Source organism: Trachypithecus francoisi, unplaced genomic scaffold (assembly GCF_009764315.1).
Source record: "Trachypithecus francoisi isolate TF-2019V2 unplaced genomic scaffold, Tfra_2.0 Lachesis_group15, whole genome shotgun sequence".
Classification (NCBI taxonomy): Eukaryota; Metazoa; Chordata; class Mammalia; order Primates; family Cercopithecidae; genus Trachypithecus; species Trachypithecus francoisi.
Genome location: NW_022681460.1, coordinates 89471139 through 89493128, shown reverse-complemented (window position 1 = coordinate 89493128; position 21990 = coordinate 89471139). Strand labels below are relative to the sequence as shown.

The 21990-nt window shown below is 39.3% G+C and overlaps 1 protein-coding gene across 3 annotated transcripts in view; it reads left to right on the top strand.

The window, feature by feature from the left end:
- Positions 1-21990, top strand: part of LOC117097555 (cytochrome b5 reductase 4) — a 114000-nt gene that overhangs the window by 32278 nt on the left and 59732 nt on the right. For all 3 annotated transcript variants that reach the window (XM_033235527.1, XM_033235529.1, XM_033235528.1), the window contains exon 3: positions 14567-14667. In XM_033235527.1, coding sequence (XP_033091418.1) covers positions 14567-14667 — 101 coding nt within the window. The remainder of the gene's footprint in view (positions 1-14566; positions 14668-21990) is intronic.

The window sequence follows — 21990 nt, the reverse complement described above, 5'->3', positions numbered from 1 at the left end:
TACAGAAGTAAACAAAGAAGAAATGAAAAAGTATTAATTAGTAGATGTGTGTGGCCTGAACCATAGTGATACAGTTCACTCCTTATTGGTGAGCTGTTATGGTTCACATGTATGGTTACCTAACCTGAAAATTTGTGGGAACTTCATCTAGAAGATAGATTAGTAGTTATAAAATGTTGCTTTAGTCTTACATTGTGCTGCGTTTAACCAAACCCTATCATGTAGAGCTGGGTGTGAGATTAAGTTGGAGCATGCTGTAATCCAGTTCTGAATTCGGTCCTCTGAGCTATTTGTGATGTGGTGATTCAGGTTCTATAGATGGCTTTTCTTCTCTGTGGAGAGTTGGAATAGTGACTAAAAAAGAGCTCTCTGAATTTGGAGGCTCTGTCTGTTGCTGGTAAGAATGGGAAACAGTCTGGCAGTGCCTGAAAAGGTTAAATATAGAATACTCTGTGACCCACCAAATTTACTTTTAGTTATATATACTCAAGAGAAACGAAAGTATAAGTCCACACAAAAGCTTGTACATGAACATTAATGGCAACATTCTTCATGATCGCCAAAAACTGTGCCTTAGTTCATTTTCTGCTGCTTATAACAGAATACCTGAAACTGGGTAATTTATAAAGACAAGGAATTTATTTCTTACAGTTACAGAGGCTGAGAAGTCCAGGGTCAACAGGCCACATCTTGTGAGAGCCTTCTTGCTGGTGGGGACTCCCTGCAGAATCCTGATGCAGTATAGGGTATCCTGTGGTAAGGGGGCTGAGCAAAGCTCAGGTCTCTCTTCCTCTTTCATAAAGCCACCAGTCCTACTCCCATGAACCCACTAATCCATTAATTCATGAATCTGCCCTCATGACCCAATGACTTAAAGGCCCTGCCATTCAGTACTGCCACATTGGGGATTAAATTTCCACATAAACTTTAGAGGGGACAAATATTTAAACAATAGCAAAGTGGAACCAGCCCAAATGCTCATCCACTGATAAATAGATAAATAAAATGTGGTATATCCATAGAAGAAATACTGTCCATCCAGAAAAAGAAAAAATACTGATGCATGCAACATTATGGTTGAACCTTGAAGGCACTATGCTAATTGAAAGAAGTTAGTCACAAAGGCCACATATTGTATGATCCCATTTATATGAAATTTCCAGAATATGCAAATCTATAGAGACAGAAGGTAGACGAGTGGTTACCTAGGGTTAGGGAGGATGAGCGTAATGCCACCTGAGGAATGTTTCTGTGTACTGTTAAATTGTAGTATCTGTTATGTGATTAGTGTTCCCTTTATAAGGACTCATAATTCTTCACAATATCAAGAGTTACTCCCTTTTAAAGAACTTATGACCTAGCGAGTCTTCTTTGTCTGTTTTATTTTTAATAATTTTTAAAATTAGATAATGAGACCACTGTTACTAGTGTCTCTGTTGGCCTTGGCCGTTAGGAAGTTCAGGACTATATTAAATGCTCACAGTAACACTGTTAGTGAGGTTGGACAATTGGTATCCTTTCTTTTCTAATACACATTTTGTTGTGGGTTTTTAAAGTTTTTACACACACACTTTCACATTTAAGTATTTTATTGTAGGATGCCCACAGTCTTTATCAGAGGCAATTGGAGTTAAATTAAGAACAAATAAATATAAAATGCACAAATGAAAAACTATAGGCAGTGTTTTTCAAGAGAGAAGGAATTCTTTCTGTATAAAAAGGCAGTATTCGTTTCTAGGTATAAAAATGATAGCCTTGAACTGAGCTTTTAAAAAAAGTGGTGAGCTACTAGGCACTGGATCTGTTCAAGCAGATGCTGCACGATGCTCTGTCTGTAAGATACTATAGAGATAAAGCCTGTACTGGATGAGGCTAAACATTGCCTTAAAGTTCTAGTCTTTAAGACTGTCATTCTGTGATTTTGAAGTATACATTTCTGACATTACAAAGTACTAAATGGTAATTTTAAAATGGGTAATTTTTATTCAGATAACTTGTTTGAGAGCTCAGAATTCCAGATATAACACAAAAGAGGTAATTTAGTATGAAAAAAATGTTAAGAACAGGTACTACCAATACATTGCCTAGGGAAACTCAGTGTAATTGTTGTTCTGAATATGTGTTTTAAATTGTGCTGCGTCTCTGCTATGATGAATTAGCTATACAGCGTACCCCTAATATTGCTAGGGGTTTGTTTAAACAATGATTTGTTTAAACATTGGAGTATACCTTCCTAATACAACCATTGTATTTTACTTTTAATAAGTGGCTCTTCTGAACAGTTCTCAGTCAGTCCTTTTTTCTGTCTGTTCTTGGTTAGAGTTTAAAAAACAAAACACACACAAAAAAAGTTTCAGCATAGAAAAGGGGATGGGTGGGTGGGTGAATGGATAGATGGATAGATGGATGGATGGATGGATGGATGGATGGACGGACGGACAGATAGGTTGTCTCCCTGAATCCCCCCTTTGCCAGTGAAGATCACCCATGTCAGTGATCTAAAAATACCAGTTGGATTGTGACCAGGAGTCCTTAGTTACAGTCCAGTTTTGCACCGTGGGAGATTGGTGTTTCATGAATCTGTTTAAGCCAATTTTTGCTCTTAATGTTATTATTAGGATAGGTTTTGCAGAACTCACTAAGAACCTAGTATCAATTTGAGATTATGTCTGTTGGCCCATAATTATTACTAATTTATATTTAATGAGTAATTGGATGCTCAGATCTGCCACACCAGAGCAATTAGAGATGTGGGAATAAATTAAAATTGTGTCATTGGGAAATTTTAGATGGTTTCAAAATTAGTTTCTAAAAACCAGGTGGAACTCATAGAAGGCTAGAACCTTGGGGGGCGGAGCAAGATGGCCGAATAGGAGCAGCTCCAGTCTCCAACTCCCAGCGCGAGCGACACAGAAGACCGGTGATTTCTGCGTTTTCAACTGAGGTACTGGGGTCATCTCGCTAGGGAGTGCCGGACAATCGGTGCTGGTCAGCTGCTGCAGCCTGACCAGCGTGAGCTGAAGCAGGGCGAGGCATCGCCTCACCTGGAAGCGCAAGGGGGAAGGAAATCCGTTTTCCTAGCCAGGGGAACTGAGACACACAACACCTGGAAAATCGGGTAACTCCCACCCCAATACTGCGCTTTAAGGAAACAGGCACACCAGGAGAATATATCCCACACCTGGCGGGAGGGTCCCACGCCCACGGAGCCTCCCTCACTGCTAACACAGCCGTCTGCGGGGATCTATCCGCAAGGCAGCAGCGAGGCTGGGGGAGGGGCGCCCGCCATTGCTGAGGCTTAAGTAGGTAAACAAAGCCGCTGGGAAGCTCGAACTGGGTGGAGCTCACAGCAGCTCAAGGAAGCCTGCCTGTCTCTGTAGACTCTACCTCTGCAGACAGCGCACAGCTGCAGCCCATTAGGGGAAAGAGCGGGGGCGGTGCAGACGCCAACGACTCTGTCTGACAGCTTTGGGGAGAGCCCTGGATCTCCTAACGCGGAGGTTGAGATCCGAGAACGGACAGACTGCCTGCTCAGGTGGGTCTCTGACCCCTGAGTAGCCTAGCTGGGAGACATCCCCCACTAGGGGCAGTCTGACACCCCACACCTCACAGGGTGGCGTCACCCCTGAGAGGAAACTTCCAAAGAAAGAATCAGACAGGTACACTCGCTGTTCAGCAATATTCTATCTTCGGCAACCTCTGCTGCTGATACCCAGGCAAACAGGGTCTGGAGTGGACCTCAAGCAATCTCCAACAGACCAACAGACAGTCCTTCTGACTGTCAGACGGAAAACTATCAAACAGGAAGGACACCTATACCAAAACCCCATCCGTACGTCACCATCATCAAAGTCCAGAGACAGATAAAACCACAAAGATGGGGAAGAAGCAGGGCAGAAAAGCTGGAAATTCAAAAAATAAGAGCGCATCTCCCCCTGCAAAGGAGCGCAGCCCATCGCCAGCAACGGATCAAAGCTGGTCAGAGAATGACTTTGACGAGATGAGAGAAGAAGGCTTCACTCCATCAAACCTCTCAGAGCTAAAGGAGGAATTACGTACCCAGCGCAAAGAAACTAAAAATCTTGAAAAAAAAGTGGAAGAATTGACAGCTAGATTAATTAATGCAGAGAAGATCATAAACGAAATGACAGAGATGAAAACCATGACACGAGAGATACGTGACAAATGCACAAGCTTCAGTAACCGACTCGATCAACTGGAAGAAAGAGTATCAGCGATTGAGGATCAAATGAATGAAATGAAGCGAGAAGAGAAACCAAAAGAAAAAAGAAGAAAAAGAAATGAACAAAGCCAGCAAGAAGTATGGGATTATGTAAAAAGACCAAATCTACATCTGATTGGGGTGCCTGAAAGTGAGGGGAAAAATGGAACCAAGTTGGAAAACACTCTTCAGGATATCATCCAGGAGAACTTCCCCAACCTAGTAGGGCAGGCCAACATTCAAATTCAGGAAATACAGAGAACGCCACAAAGATACTCCTCCAGAAGAGCAACTCCAAGACACATAATTGCCAGATTCACCAAAGTTGAAATGAAGGAAAAAATCTTAAGGGCAGCCAGAGAGAAAGGTCGGGTTACCCACAAAGGGAAGCCCATCAGAATAACAGCAGACCTCTCGGCAGAAACTCTACAAGCCAGAAGAGAGTGGGGGCCAATATTCAACGTTCTTAAAGAAAAGAATTTTCAACCCAGAATTTCATATCCAGCCAAACTAAGCTTCATCAGTGAAGGAGAAATAAAATCCTTTACAGATAAGCAAATGCTTAGAGATTTTGTCACCACCAGGCCTGCCTTACAAGAGACACTGAAGGAAGCCCTAAACATGGAAAGGAACAAGCGGTACCAGCCATTGCAAAAACATGCCAAAATGTAAAGACCATCGAGGCTAGGAAGAAACTGCATCAACTAACGAGCAAAATAACCAGTTAATATCATAATGACAGGATCAAGTTCACACATAACAATATTAACCTTAAATGTCAATGGACTAAATGCTCCAATTAAAAGACACAGACTGGCAAACTGGATCAAGAGTCAAGACCCATCAGTCTGCTGTATTCAGGAGACCCATCTCACATGCAGAGACATACATAGGCTCAAAATAAAGGGATGGAGGAAGATCTACCAAGCAAATGGAGAACAAAAAAAAGCAGGGGTTGCAATCCTAGTCTCTGATAAAACAGACTTTAAACCATCAAAGATCAAAAGAGACAAAGAAGGCCATTACATCATGGTAAAGGGTTCAATTCAACAGGAAGAGCTAACTCTCCTAAATATATATGCACCCAATACAGGAGCACCCAGATTCATAAAGCAAGTCCTTAGAGACCTACAAAGAGACTTAGACTCCCATACAATAATAATGGGAGACTTCAACACTCCACTGTCAACATTAGACAGATCAACGAGACAGAAAGTTAACAAGGATATCCAGGAATTGAACTCATCTCTGCACCAAGCGGACCTAATAGACATCTATAGAACTCTCCACCCCAAATCAACAGAATATACATTCTTCTCAGCACCACATCGCACTTATTCCAAAATTGACCACATAATTGGAAGTAAAGCACTCCTCAGCAAATGTACAAGAACAGAAATTATAACAAACTGTCTCTCAGACCACAGTGCAATCAAACTAGAACTCAGGACTAAGAAACTCAATCCAAACCGCTCAACTACATGGAAACTGAACAACCTGCTCCTGAATGACTACTGGGTACATAACGAAATGAAAGCAGAAATAAAGATGTTCTTTGAAACCAATGAGAACAAAGATACAACATACCAGAATCTCTGGGACACATTTAAAGCAGTGTGTAGAGGGAAATTTATAGCACTAAATGCCCACAAGAGAAAGCAGGAGAGATCTAAAATTGACACTCTAACATCACAATTAAAAGAACTAGAGAGGCAAGAGCAAACACATTCAAAAGCTAGCAGAAGGCAAGAAATAACTAAGATCAGAGCAGAACTGAAGGAGATAGAGACACAAAAAACCCTCCAAAAAATCAATGAATCCAGGAGTTGGTGTTTTGAAAAGATCAACAAAATTGACAGACCGCTAGCTAGACTAATAAAGAAGAAAAGAGAGAGGAATCAAATAGACGCAATAAAAAATGATAAAGGGGATATCACCACCGACCCCACAGAAATACAAACTACCATCAGAGAATACTATAAACACCTCTACGCAAATCAACTAGAAAATCTAGAAGAAATGGATAATTTCCTGGACACTTACACTCTCCCAAGACTAAACCAGGAAGAAGTTGAATCCCTGAATAGACCAATAGCAGGCTCTGAAATTGAGGCAACAATTAATAGCCTACCCACCAAAAAAAGTCCAGGACCAGATGGATTCACAGCTGAATTCTACCAGAGGTACAAGGTGGAGCTGGTACCATTCCTTCTGAAACTATTTCAATCAATAGAAAAAGAAGGAATCCTCCCTAACTCTTTTTATGAGGCCAACATCATCCTGATACCAAAGCCTGGCAGAGACACAACAAAAAGAGAGAATTTTAGACCAATATCCCTGATGAACATCGATGCAAAAATCCTCAATAAAATACTGGCAAACCGGATTCAGCAGCACATCAAAAAGCTTATCCACCATGATCAAGTGGGCTTCATCCCTGGGATGCAAGGCTGGTTCAACATTCGCAAATCAATAAACGTAATCCAGCATATAAACAGAACCAAAGACCAGAACCACATGATTATCTCAATAGATGCAGAAAAGGCTTTTGACAAAATTCAACAGCCCTTTATGCTAAAAACGCTCAATAAATTTGGTATTGAAGGAACGTACCTCAAAATAATAAGAGCTATTTATGACAAACCCACAGCTAATATCATACTGAATGGGCAAAAACTGGAAAAATTCCCTTTGAAAACTGGCACAAGACAGGGATGCCCTCTCTCACCACTCCTATTCAACATAGTGTTGGAAGTTCTGGCTAGGGCAATCAGGCAAGAGAAAGAAATCAAGGGTATCCAGTTAGGAAAAGAAGAAGTCAAATTGTCCCTGTTTGCAGATGACATGATTGTATATTTAGAAAACCCCATTGTCTCAGCCCAAAATCTGCTTAAGCTGATAAGCAACTTCAGCAAAGTCTCAGGATACAAAATTAATGTGCAAAAATCACAAGCATTCTTATACACCAGTAACAGACAAGCAGAGAGCCAAATCAGGAATCAACTTCCATTCACAATTGCTTCAAAGAGAATCAAATACCTAGGAATCCAGCTTACAAGGGATGTAAAGGACCTCTTCAAGGAGAACTACAAACCACTGCTCAGTGAAATCAAAGAGGACACAAACAAATGGAAGAACATACCATGCTCATGGATAGGAAGAATCAATATCGTGAAAATGGCCATACTGCCCAAGGTGATTTATCGATTCAATGCCATCCCCATCAAGCTACCAATGACTTTCTTCACAGAATTGGAAAAAATGGCTTTAAAGTTCATATGGAACCAAAAAAGAGCCCGCATTGCCAAGACAATCCTAAGTCAAAAGGACAAAGCTGGAGGCGTCATGCTACCTGACTTCAAACTATACTACAAGGCTACAGTAACCAAAACAGCATGGTACTGGTACCACAACAGAGATATAGACCAATGGAACAGAACAGAGTCCTCAGAAATAATACCACACATCTACAGCCATCTGATCTTTGACAAACCTGAGAGAAACAAGAAATGGGGAAAAGATTCCCTATTTAATAAATGGTGCTGGGAAAATTGGCTAGCCATAAGTAGAAAGCTGAAACTGGATCCTTTCCTTACCCCTTATACGAAAATTAATTCAAGATGGATTAGAGACTTAAATGTTAGACCTAATACCATAAAAACCCTAGAAGAAAATCTAGGTAGTACCATTCAGGACATAGGCATGGGCAAGGACTTCATGTCTAAAACACCAAAAGCAACGGCAGCAAAAGCAAAAATTGACACATGGGATCTAATTAAACTAAAGAGCTTTTGCACAGCCAAAGAAACTACCATCAGAGTGAACAGGCAACCTACAGAATGGGAAAAAATTTTTGCAACCTACTCATCTGACAAAGGGCTAATATCCAGAATCTACCAAGAACTCAAACAAATATACAAGAAAAAAGCAAACAACCCCATCAAAAAGTGGGGAAAGGATATGAACAGACATTTCTCAAAAGAAGACATCCATACAGCCAACAGACACATGAAAAAATGCTCATCATCACTGGCCATCAGAGAAATGCAAATCAAAACCACAGTGAGATACCATCTCACACCAGTTAGAATGGCAATCATTAAGAAGTCAGGAAACAACAGGTGTTGGAGAGGATGTGGAGAAATAGGAACACTTTTACACTGTTGGTGGGATTGTAAACTAGTTCAACCATTATGGAAAACAGTATGGCGATTCCTCAAGGATCTAGAACTAGATGTACCATATGACCCAGCCATCCCACTACTGGGTATATACCCAAAGGATTATAAATTACTCTACTACAAAGACACATGCACACGTTTGTTTATTGCGGCACTATTCACAATAGCAAAGACTTGGAATCAACCCAGATGTCCATCTGTGACAGACTGGATTAAGAAAATGTGGCACATATACACCATGGAATACTATGCAGCCATCAAAAAGGATGAGTTTGCGTCCTTTGTAGGGACATGGATGCAGCTGGAAACCATCATTCTTAGCAAACTATCACAAGAAGAGAAACCAAACACCGCATGTTCTCACTCATAGGTGGGAACTGAACAATGAGATCACTTGGACTCGGGAAGGGGAACATCACACACTGGGGCCTATCATGGGGAGGGGGGAGGAGGGAGGGATTGCATTGGGGAGTTATACATGATATAAACGTCATGCACATGTACCCTAGAACTTAAAGTATAATAAAAAAAAAAAAAAAGAAAAAAAAAAAAGAAAAAGAAGGCTAGAACCTTGCACATGAGAGATTTGATTTCTAAAAGCCATGTATGGTACAAATAGAGTACAGGCATACCTTCTTTTGTTGTCCTTCACTTTATTGTACCTTGCAGGTAATGGATTTTTTTGCAAATTGAAGATTTGTGGCAACTCTGTGTCTAACAAGTTTTTGGCACCATTTTCCCAAGAGCCTGTGCTCATTTCATGTCTCTGTGTCACACTTTGATAGTTCTTGCAAACTTTTTCATTATTATTGTATCTCTTATTATGGTCTGTGATCAGTGATCTTGATGTTAACTATTGTAATAGTTTTGGAGTGCCACAAACTGAGCCCATATGAGATGGTAAACTGAATGGACAAATGTATATGTTCTCATTACTTCCCCAACTGACAATTTCTGTCTCTCCCTCTCCTTGGGCCACTCCATTCCCTGAGACCCAACAATATTGAAATTAGGACAATTAATATCCCTACATTGGCCTTTGAGTGTTCAAGTGAAGGAAGTGTTGTATATCTCTCACTTCAAATAAAAAACAAGGGATGATTAAGTTTAGTGAGAAAGGCATGTTGAAAGCTGAAAAAGGCTGAAAGCTACGCCACTAGTGCCACACAGTTAGCTGAGCTGCGAATGCAAAGGAAAAGTTATTGAAGGAAATTAAAAGTGCTATCCCAGTAAGCATATGAATGATACAAGAAAGCAAAATAGCCTTGTTGGTGATATGGAGAAAGCTTTAGTGATGTGGATAGGTTAAACCAGCCACAACTCTCTTAAGCCAAAACCTGATTTAGAGCAGAATGCTAACTGTCTTCAATTCTAGGAAGGCTGAGAGAGGTGAGGAAGCTGTGGAAGAAAAGTTAGAAGCTAGCAAAGGTTGGTTCATGAGGTTTAAGGAAGTAAGCCACCTTCATAACATAAAAGTGCAATGTGAAGCATCGAGTGCTGATATAGAAGCTGCTGCAAGTTATCCAGAAGATCTAGCTAAGATCAGTGATGTCGGTGAATACACGAAACAACACATGTTCCATGTAGATTAAATAGTCTTCTATTGGCTGAAGATGCCACGTAGGAATTTCACAGCTAGAGAGGGGATACCTGGCTTCAGAGCTTCAAAGGACAGTCTGACTCTCTGTTAAGGCCTAATGCAGCTGGTGACTTGAAGTCAGTGTCCATTTACCATTCCAAGAATCCTAGGGTCCTAAAGAATTATGCTAAGTCTACCCTGCCTGTGCTCTATAAATGGGACAACAAAGCTTGGATGACAGTACATCAGTGTTTATAGCATGGTTTACTGAATATTTTAAGCTCAGTGTTGAGACCTACTGCTCATTACAAAAGATTCTTTTCAAATTATTACTCATTGACAATGCAGCTGGTCACCCAAGAGGTCTGATAGCAGTGTACATCATGCCTTCTCTATTAAGTTGTTCCTGCATTGCTGTAAATAAATACCTGAGACTAGGTATATATAAAGAAAAAAAGTTTAATTGGCTCATGGTTCTGCAAGCTGTACAGGAAACAGTGCTGGCATCGGCTTCTTGGAGAAGTCTTAGAGAGCTTTAACTCATGACAGGAGGCAAAGCAGGAGCAGGCACATCACATAGCAAAAGCAGAAGCAAGAAAAAGACAGAGGAGGGGTGGAGGTACCACACACTTTTAAATGACCAGATTTGTGAGAACTATCATGAAGACAGCACCAAGCTATGAGATATCTGCCCGCATGATCCAGACACCTTCCACCAGGCCCCACCTCCAGCATTGAGGATTACGATTCAACATGAGATTTGGGCTGGGACAGATATACAAACTGTATCACCTTCTAACATGGCATCCATCCTGCAGCCCATCAATCAAGGAGTCATCTTGATTTTCAAGTTTTTTTATTTAAGAAACACATTTTATAAGGCTATGACTGCCATAGATAGTGATTCCTCTGATGGATCTGGGAAAAGTAGATTGAAAATCTTCTGGAGGCCGGGCGCGGTGGCTCAAGCCTGTAATCCCAGCACTTTGGGAGGCCGAGACGGGCGGATCACGAGGTCAGGAGATCGAGACCATCCTGGCTAACACGGTGAAACCCTGTCTCTACTAAAATATACAAAAAATTAGCCGGGCGAGATGGCGGGCGCCTGTAGTCCCAGCTACTCGGGAGGCTGAGGCGAGAGAATGGCGTAAACCCGGGAGGCGGAGCTTGCAGTGAGCTGAGATCCGGCCACTGCACTCCAGCCTGGGCGACAGAGCGAGACTCCGTCTCAAAAAAAAAAAAAAAAAAAAAAGAAAATCTTCTGGAAAAGATTCACCATTCTGGGCCATTAAGAACATTTGTGATTTATGAGGGGTGGTCAAGGTATCAACATTAATAGGAGTTTGGAGGAAGGTGATTCCAACCCTCATGGGTAACTTTGAAGGGTTCCTCCTTCAGTGGAGGAAGTCACTGTAGATGTGACAGCAGCTAGAGAACTAGAATTAGAAGTGGAGCCCAAAGATGTGACTGAAATTGCTGTGTGATAAAACTTGAATGGTTGAAGAGTAGCTTCTTAGGGATGAGCAAAGATCGTGGTTCTTGAGATGGAATCTACTCCTGGTGGAAGATACTGTGAACATTGTTGAAATGACAACTGAGGATTTAGAATATTACATGCACTTAGTTGGTAAAACAACAGCAGGGTTTGAGAGGATTGATGTCAGTTTTGGAAGCAGTTCTACTGTGAGTAAAATGCTATCAGACAATATTGCATGCTACAGATAAATCTCTCATGAAAGGTCGAGTCAGTTGAATGGCCAGCTTTACTGCTGACTTATTTTAAGAAATTGCCACAACCACCTCAACCTTAAGTACCCAACATGTTGATCAGTCAGCAGCCATCAACATCAAGGCAAGACCCTTCACCAGCAAACTGTTTAACTCACTTAAGGCTCAGACGATGTTACCATTTTTATCACAGCATATTTAATAAAGGTTTGTACATTAGTGTCTTAGACATAATGTTATTACACACTTAATAGACAACAATATAGCATAAACATCTGTTATTTATTTTTGAGACAGGGCCTCACTGTTTTTCTGGCTGGAGTGTAGTGGCATGATCATGGCTAACTGCAGCCTCACACTTCTGTGTTCAAGCTATCCGCCTACCTCAGCCTCCTGAGTAGCAGGGGTACTACAGGCACATTCCACCATGCCTGGATAATTTTTTTTTTTTTTTTTTTGGTAGAGACAGGATCTCACTAGTTTGCCCCGACTGGTCTTGAACTCCTAGCATCAAGCAATCCTCCTGCCTTGACCTCCCAAACTACTGGGATTACAGGCATAAGCCACCATGCCTGGCCTAAACATAACTTTCATATGCGCTGGGAAACCAAAACATGAGTGTAGCTTGCTTTATTTGCTTTACTGCAGTGCTCTGGAACCAAACCTGCAATATCTCTGAGGTACACCTATATAATAAAGCATGAAGAAAAAGCATAAAGTTTGTTTTTTTGTGTGTTTGTGTTTCTCTGCCACATCCAGGGGTCTAAGTTTTTAGTTGTTCGGAAATACTTCTGAAAAGGAAAAAAGGGAGATAAGAAGGAAGGAGAGAAAGAGCAAAGAAGAGGCTCTGAATCAGAAGAAGTGCACCTGTTCTGTTTTGGGGCTAGGTTTAAGTTTCATAATTAGCAAATTACTAACACAGCCGAGTGCTTTTTGATCTAATGCATCTTGGACTGAGACACTGTTTAACAGTGTTAATTCCTTGTAGTAAGGGATAGACATTCCTAGCTTTTTTCATCTGGAAAGGATGGGATGCTCTTCACGTCCACAGAGTGATCCTAGCCCCTATCAGAAAGAAAGACAAGACTGTGACAGTATAAGGGTCAATGTAAAGGGCTAGCAGGTTAGCAGAGAACGTGTATGGAATGTTTTAGGCTTTATGTGCTCATCATGGATAGCTGTTTAAGCTGCCGGAAAAGCTGGTTGCTGAAACTCATGAAATTCCGTCACAAATGATAATGGGTTGTAGATTTCTTCTTCTTGAGAAACTGTAGCAACTCCAGTCAGGAACTGATCGTAGAGAAAGCTTAGAACTCTTGCTTGGGAGGCATCCTCTGTCTTAAAAAGCCTATTGGGAATAATTCAGATCCTAATCATTACCACTCACATTTTTGGTCTCTGGATTTTGGAGCATTAAACAATGGGAAAAAATTCTTCTAAATCTTGTGAGACTCTAGGCATATGGGGAAGGAAAAAAGAGGGAGCTTAACTAGTTTTGTTCAGACTTATTTGGAATGCTGCTGAAAGAAATTCTGTGGATTTACTTCCTTTTGTGCTTACCTTTAAGAGATTTTATAGAGAAATCTGGACTGATTGGTTATTTTCTAAAATATCGCTGGTCAAAAAACTGCAGTACTTTTCTTGGGTCTGAAATCCAACCTCTTCTTTTCTTTCAAGATTGTTATATAGGATGAATATTTAAAGTTATCTGAGGTTATTTAAATTCATGAAAGTCATCGTATAAAGAGGAAATAGTCCTGGATATTTTTTAAAAAACCAATTGTTCTTACTGCACTTTTGTGATGTCTTTAGGGCTAGATTTGTCTAGTATCTATCTAGTTTTCAAGAATGAAAAAGCAACTTCCTTGGGAGAGCTATGCATTGAGATGTTTTGTATTTGTTGTTCCCTATTCCTCTTTCTTAAAACATAAAAATAAATAACAGTTGAACAGATGAAAGAAATACTTGGAGAAGACAAAAAGATTAAAATCTGAATAATAATCTTTGAGAAGAGTTGGGCTTCCTTTTCACAGAGCTTGCCTAAGTGGTCACCATTGCTTAACCTTTGCTGAGATGATCAGAAACGTGGATTAGAACTTGATTCTTTTTTCATCAGATTCTTCTACCAGGGCAATAGTGGAAATGTTATGACTGTGTAGTAGTCACTTTTTTTTTTTCTCTCTCTCTCTCTCTGCATGTGTGTGTGTGTGTACTTTCAAAGATTGTATACACAGTATTTCATTTCTTTGTGTTGGGAGGCAATTTTCTTTTGCATTTCTGCACATCTTGTGAGCAGAGGCACTGTCTTTTTGGACAATCTTTTAAAGGATATTTGCATTGTGAACAGCCTTGAATGTTACTGTCTCCCTCTAGAACAAAGCAGATTTGCTTACTCTTCTGTATAGTAAATATCTCCCTCAGGAACAAGGGCAGGCATGCTTGTAAAAGATTCAAGTTTCCTGAGCTCAAGAGTTCCTCTCCTGTAATGCAGCACATTGAGTGTGCAGGTATTACCTGGCCCTCTTCACGTAGCACTCTTGGGAATTCGGGTTCAGTGAACTGACACAAATACTTATATTCTGACTACTGCTCTTGATGTGGGTGCTAAACTCTTCCTTGTCTCTGACCTAGGAGTCTCTTGTTATCTGCTAGGACCCATGAAAGTGGCAGGTTAAGTTGTTTGCTTGCAAATATGATGAAATCTCAGATCCTTTACAGTTAATTCTTGATACTTTGAAATAACAGTGATTAATTAAATGGAATGTACTTGGAAAGATGCATTGAAACTTTTATTTATAAGTTTTACAGTTTTTGAGAAGTTCATTTAGGATATTTTTTCTGCTTGCTTTGATACAGGTTTCGTTTATAATGTCAGCCCTTATATGGAGTATCATCCTGGTGGAGAAGATGAACTAATGAGAGCAGCAGGATCAGATGGTACTGAACTTTTTGATCAGGTAAGGTATGCTGAAAGTAACCAAAGTATTCCAGTGGAAGAGTACTCTTAGATTTATCAGTGTGACATTTGTAGAAAGAAAGAAAATAGTTGCACAAAATCCAGATGTATTGGCTTGGATTTTGAAGTGTGGGAAGATGCTCACAAGTAGCGGCTGTTCATTTAATTTGCCCTTTGAGTTGTTAAAATTTTGGAGATATTTCAAATCTGTGTCTAGGGGTCTTAAGTGTTTGCTGCCTCCTTTGTTGGTAAGTGTTTATTCAGTCTTGATTAGTTTTGATAATGATTGGCTTATGGGAGGTAGTGACAGTTGGAAGAAGGAACATTGGGATTTGCTGCTAACTTGCTGAATCACTTTAAACAAGTAACTTAGCTTCTTTTCTCTTAGTCCTTTGTCACCTAGGGATTGCTGTATATTCAGCCTACTGCTCTATAGCGCATTTGCATGTCATGTAGAAAGTTAGCTGAGGATGATTAATGAATAGAAACTTATTTTTCCTAGCATGATGGCAGAGATTCTGAATAGGTTATCTCAAAAGATATTTAAATTAGTCACTTTTCCCCTTATATTTACTAAAAACTAGCATTAGCTCTTAAACTATTTATAAGTTATACAGAATGTTGATGACTATCAGTTTGCTGAACTGTTATTCTGAGACAATAGTCTTTAGAAAGATGGAAATTTGCCTGTCTCATATATGCTTTATTTTATATTTTAATGATGATTAACCATGTTATAATGTTGGATTTTTATCATTCAAGATAAGATGAATCAGGTTGGGTTATATTATAGCTGTTTTTTTGATGAAATATAATTTAATTTCTGTTCTTCCTATTTTCTCATCCATTATAGGATTTGGTTTTTGACCATGTTGCCAGAAATAGAATTTGTTTTATATAGTTGACCTTTGAACAATACAGGGATTAGGGGTGCCAACACCCTCACTCTACCACGCAGTAGAAAATTCATGTATTTTTGACTTCCCAAAAACTTCACTACTAACAGCCTACTATTGACCAGAAGCTCTACTTACAACATAGTCAATTAACATATATATGTATTTTATATGCCTTATATACTATATTCTTACAATAAAGTGAGCTAGAGAGAAGAAAATGCTATTAAGAAAATCATAAGGAAGAGAAAATACATTTACTATTCCTTAAGTAGAAGTGGATCATCATAAAGGTCTTCATCCTCATCTTCATCTTGAGTAGGCTGAGGAGGAGGAGGAGAAATAGGGAGGGTTGGTCTTTCTGTCGAAGTGTCAAAGGTAGAAGAAAACCCATATATAAATGGACTCGGTTGCAGTTCAAACCTGTGTTGTTCAAGGGCCCATTGTGTTTGAGAGCACTTAGGTGCATTTGCTTAAATGGCAGAATCTCATTTGCTGTTAACGTTCTTCCTGGGTTGGAGAAGAGTCATGTTTACATATTGGTCATGACAGCATTCTCTTTGGAAGGTTTTTATTGCTGTTTTAAAGCAAGTTCCCATTGTCATTTGGTATTTGCTTTCTGTCTGTCTGCCTGCCTGCTGTCTATCTGTATATCTATGAGACAGAGTCTCGCTCTGTCCCCCCCCCAGGCTGGAGTGCAGTGGCATGATCTCGGATCACTGCAACCTGCGCCTCCCAGGTTCAAGCAGTTCTCGTGTCTCAGCCTCCCGAGTAGCTGAGATTACAGGAGTGTGCCACCACACCTGACTAATTTTTGTATTTTTAGTAGAGATGGGGTTTCGCCATGTTGACCAGGCTGGTCTTGAACTCTTGGCCTCAAGTACTCTGCCTGCCTCAGCTGCCCAAAGTGCTGGGATTATAGGTGTGAGCCACCGTGCCTGGCCTGGTTTTTGTTATCTCGCAATGCAAGCCAAATAGAAAGGTTTAGGAACATTTGCCTAAAAACTTATCTGCTATACTTTTCCCTTGAATCCACCTTGTAACCTCCTAATGTTGAATGTACTGTGCCACAAGAAGAATTTCCAATAAAGTCTAGTCTTATTTCTGTTCCTGAGTGTTATGAGGTTATGTAGACCTTATTTAAGGAAAGCTTGTTTTGGAGAATTCACAGGAAGTACTATATTGTTAAGTTTTCTAGTATTTAAAACAATATTTACTAGATTGCTAGATTCAAAACAATTAGATTGCATTCTTCTTGGCTTTGATAAGACCAGTGATGTTTAATTATTTATGACTTGCTCACCACAGAAGTAAACTAGCAATTGTAGTGACGCTTGCATTTTTCAATATGAGAATTTACTTGTGTCAGTATTTTAGCTGCACAAATAGTAAGTAATTTCCTTATTGTCCTATTTCTGTTTTTATCCCACTACTGACCTCTTATCTTGCATTTCCAAATACCTAATAGGCAATTTGATGCCCTGTACTTCAACTCCTTATGCCCTCAAATAATATCAAGTCATTTTCTTTCTTCTTTTTCCTTGTGTTTCCTGTTTCTTGTAATAGGGACTTGAAGCCCCTGAGAAATCTTTTTCATCTCTCCTTGTGCCCCAGTATCCGATCACTGGCCAAATCCTATGATCTGTCTTTAAACATTACACCTTTTTCTCCCTTCCCACTGCCTTAGTTCACCCTCTGTAGCCGTATTATTTTAATACTGTCTTGATATCTTTACCTTCAGTACCGATTTAGGTAACATGACAGTTAGATTAGATTTCTTAAAGACAATCGTCTTAGCACCTTGCTCTGCAACTGTCAGTGGCTCACCACTGACAGGGAAGTAAATTTACACTCGTTAGCCTGGCATTTGAGGTCCTAAAAGAATATATCAGGATAAATATTCCCAACATGCATCTTGTTTTGCACCCTTCCCTGCCTCTGATAATCTATCATTCTATTCTCTACGTCAATGACATCAAATTTTGTAGCTCCTATGAGTGAGAACATGCAGTATTTGTCTTTCTGTGTCTGTGTATTTCACTTAATGTTATGATCTTCAGTTCCTTTCATGTTTCTGCTAGTGACATAATTTCATTATTTTTTATGGCCAAATAGTATTCCATTGTATGCATATATTATAACATATTTTCTTTATTTATACATTCCTTGTTTGTGGACACTTAGGTGGATTCCATATCTTTGCTATTGTGAATGGTGCTGCAGTAAACATGCAAATGCAAGTATCTCTGATGTAATGATTTATTTTACTTTGATAGATACCCAGTAGTGGGATTGCTGGATTACATGATAGTTCTATTAATATTTTAGTTTTTTGAGAAATCTCCATGCTGTTTTCCATAATGGTTGTACTAATTTACATTCCCAACAAGAGTGTGTGAGTTCCCTTTTCTTTACATCCTTACCAGCATCTATTATTTCTTGGGTGTTTTCTTTTTTTTTTTTTTTTTTTAGTAATAACCATTCTAACTGGGATAGGATGATATCTAATTATGGTTTTGATTTGCACATCCCTGATAATCAGTGATATTGAGCATTTTTTCATATACTCATCAGCTACTTGTCATCTTTTGAGAATTGTCTATTCGTGTTCTTTGCCCACTTTTTAATGGGATTACTTTTTTTTATGGTTGAGTTCCTTATATATTCTGGATATCAGTCCTTATTAGATAAATAGATTGCAGATATTTTCTCCCGTTCAACATGTTGTCTCTTCACTCTCTTGTTTCCTTTGCTGTGTAGAAACTTTTAAGTTTAATATAGTTACATTTGTCTATTTTTGTGTTAGTCGTCTGTGCTTTTGAGGTCTTAACCATAAAATCTTTGCTCAGACCAATGTCATGAAGTGTTTTTTCAGTGTTTCCTTCTAGTGATTTTATAGTTTCAGGTCTTATATTTAAGTCTTTAATCAGTTTCGAGTTGATTTTTTAATATGGTGAGAGATTGGAGTTCATCTTCATTCTTCTGCATATGGATATCCAATTTTCCCAGCACCATTTATTGAAGAGGGTGTCCTTTCCTCAGTGTACATTCTTGACATCATTGTTGAAAATCAGTTGGCTATAAATATGTGGATTTATTTCTGGGTTCTCTGTTCCATTCTGTTGAGTTTATGTGTCTACTTTCATACCAATACTATGCTGTTTTGGTTACCATAGCCTTGGAATATATTTTGAAATCAGGTAATATGATGTCTCTATCTTTATTCTCTTTGCTCAGGATTGCTTTGGCTATTCTAGTGGGTTTTTGGTTCCTTATGAATTTTAGGATTGTTTTCTCTATTTCTGTGAAAAATAACAGTGGTATTTTGATAACGATTGTATTGATTCTTTATATTGCTTTGGGCTGTATGTTCCTTCTGATTGTTACTAAGTCTTCTGATCCATGAGCATAGTATATCTTTCCATTTGTGTCCTCTACTTTCTTTCGCCAGTGTTCTGTAGTTTTACTTGTAGAGATCTTTCATCTCTTTGGTTAAATTTATCTATAGCTTTCTTTCTTTCTTTTTTTGTAGCTATGGCTAATGGGATTGTCTTATTGATTTCTTTTTCAGCTATTTTATTATTGGCGTATAGAAATACTGCTGAGTTTTGTATGTTGATTTTGTGTCTTACAACTTTACTGAATTTGTTTATCAGCTCTAAGTTATTTGGTGGAGTCTTTTGGTTTTTCTAAATACAAAATAATATTTGTTAAAAGGGACAGTTTGACTTTCTCTTTTCCAATTTGGATGCTTTTTATTTCTTTCTCTTGCATTGCTCTGGCTAGAACTTCCAGTACTATATTAAATAGGGGTAGTGAAAGTGGGCATCCTGTCTTGTTCCAGTTCTTAGTGAAAAGGCTTTTCACTTCTCCCAGTGCAATATGTTGTTAGCTGTGGATTTGTCATATATGGCCTTTTATTATTTTGAGGTATATTCCTTCTATGTCTAGTTTGTTGAGAGTTTTTATCATGTAGGAATGTTGAACTTTATCACTTTTTTTGTGTTATTGAAATGATCATACAGTTTTTGTTTTTCATTCTGTTGATGTGATGTGTCACATTTACTAGTTTGTGTATGTTAAACCATCCCTGCCTCCTTGGGATAAATTCCACTTCATCATGTTGTATTATATTTTCGATGTGCTGTCGAATTCATTTGGCTAGTGTTTTCTTGACATTTTTCCATTTATGTTTATCAGTGATACTGTAGTTTTTGTGGGTTTTTTTTTTTTCGGGTTGTTGTTTTTGTACACTTACTTGGTTTTGGTATCAGGGTAATGCTGGCCTTGTAGAATAAATTAAGGTGAATTCCCTTCTATTCAATTTTTTGGAATAATTTGAGGAGGATTGGGATTTACTCTTCTTTTTACATTGGGTAAAATTTTACAGTGAATCCATCTAGTCCTTTGTTGTTGTTGTTGTTGTTGTTTTTGGGAGATTTTTTATTACTGATTCAATCTTGCTACTGGTTATTGATCTGTTCATGTTTTCTATTTCTTCCTGATTCAATCTTGATAGGTTGTATGTTTCCAGGAATTTATCCATTTTCTCTAGGTTTTCCAGTTGGTTAATGTATAGTTGCTCATAATAGTCTCTGATGATCCTTTGTATTTCTTTGGTATCAGTTGTGTTGTCTCCTTTTCATTTCTAATTTTGTGTACTTAGGTCTTCTCTTTTTTTGGTTATTCTAGCTAGTGGCATATCAATTTTGTTTTGTCTTTTCAAAAATCAACTTTTTGTCTTATTGATCCTTTGTATCTTTTTTTAAAACTCTATTTCATATAGTTCTGCTCTGACAGTTATTATTTCTTTTATTCTGCTGATTTTGCCTTTGGTTTCTTCTTGCTTTTCTAGTTCCTTGAGGTACATTGTTAGATTGTTTATCTGAAATCTGTCAGCTTTTTTGGAGTAGGCATTTATTGCTACTTCCCCTTAGATACTGCTTTTGCTGTATTTCCCTAGGTTTTGGTATGCTGCATTTCCATTTTCATTTCTTTCAAGAAATTTTTTTTGTTTCCATCTTAATTCCTTCTTTGAATGGTGATTCAGGAGCATGTTGTTTAATTTCCATGTATTTGTATGGTTTTGAAAGTTCCTGTTAGTATTTATTTTACTGGGGTCTGAAAATATACTCGAGAGGATTTCAGTGCTTAAAAATATGTTGAGACTTGTTTTGTAGCCTAACATATATCTGTCATGGACAATGTTACATGTGCCGATGGAAAAAAAATGTGTATTCTGCAATCGCTGGATAAATGTTTTATAAATGTCTGCTAGGTCCATTGGTCTGAAATCCAGTTTAAATCCAATGTTTGGGCCGGGCGCGGTGGCTCAAGCCTGTAATCCCAGCACTTTGGGAGGCCGAGACGGGCGGATCACGAGGTCAGGAGTTCGAGACCATCCTGGCTAACACGGTGAAACCCCGTCTCTACTAAAAAATACAAAAATCTAGCCGGGCGAGGTGGCTGGCGCCTGTAGTCCCAGCTACTCGGGAGGCTGAGGCAGGAGAATGGTATAAACCCGGGAGGCGGAGCTTGCAGTGAGCTGAGATCCGGCCACTGCACTTCAGTCCCGGTGACAGAGCGAGACTCCGTCTCAATAAATAAATATATAAATAAATAAATAAATAAATCCAATGTTTGTTGATTTTTCTCTCTAGATGATCCGTCTAATGCTGAGAATGGGATTTTGTCTAATGCTGAGAATGGGATTTTGGACTCCCCCACTATTATTGTATTGGAGTTTATCTCTCTCTTTAGATCAAATAATAATTTGCTTTTGAATGTGTTTTGTATATCATTTGTTTTGTTTTGTTTTGAGACAGAATCTCACCCTGTTGCTCAGGCTGGAGTGCGGTGGTGCAGTCTCATCTCGCTGCAACCTTTTTGTCTCCCGGGTTCAAGCGATTCTCCTGCCTCAGCCACCCAAGTAGGTGGGACTACAGGCACGTGTCTCCACGCCTGGCTAATTTTTTGTATTTTTAGTAGAGAGGGGGTTTCACCATGTTGGCCAGGCTGGTCTCGAACTCTTGACCTCAGGTGATCCTCCGCCTCGGCCTCCCAAAGTGCTGAGCCACCGCACCTGGCCCTTTTTCAGTTTTTTTTAATTTGCTTTCATATGGGAGAAATTTTTCCTGTAGATATATCTGTGATGTTGGTGGGGTAGGACACTTTGGTTTTGATCCTGGGTGTGTGCAGTAGTGTAGTCTCTATGATTTCTTCAGGTGTAAACAGCGTCAATGATGACTGTGACTTCCTTAGTGTCTTAGGGTACAATTATTGGTGGAGGCGGCGATGAAGTTTTGCTGGTTACTAGGACACCCCAGGTAAGTTACTCTTTGGGCCCCAGTGGTGGGAGCAGTGGGCTAAGCGTGTATGTCATTGGGCCCCAGGATGGCATATGCTGGCACCAGGGTTACTGCATCAAG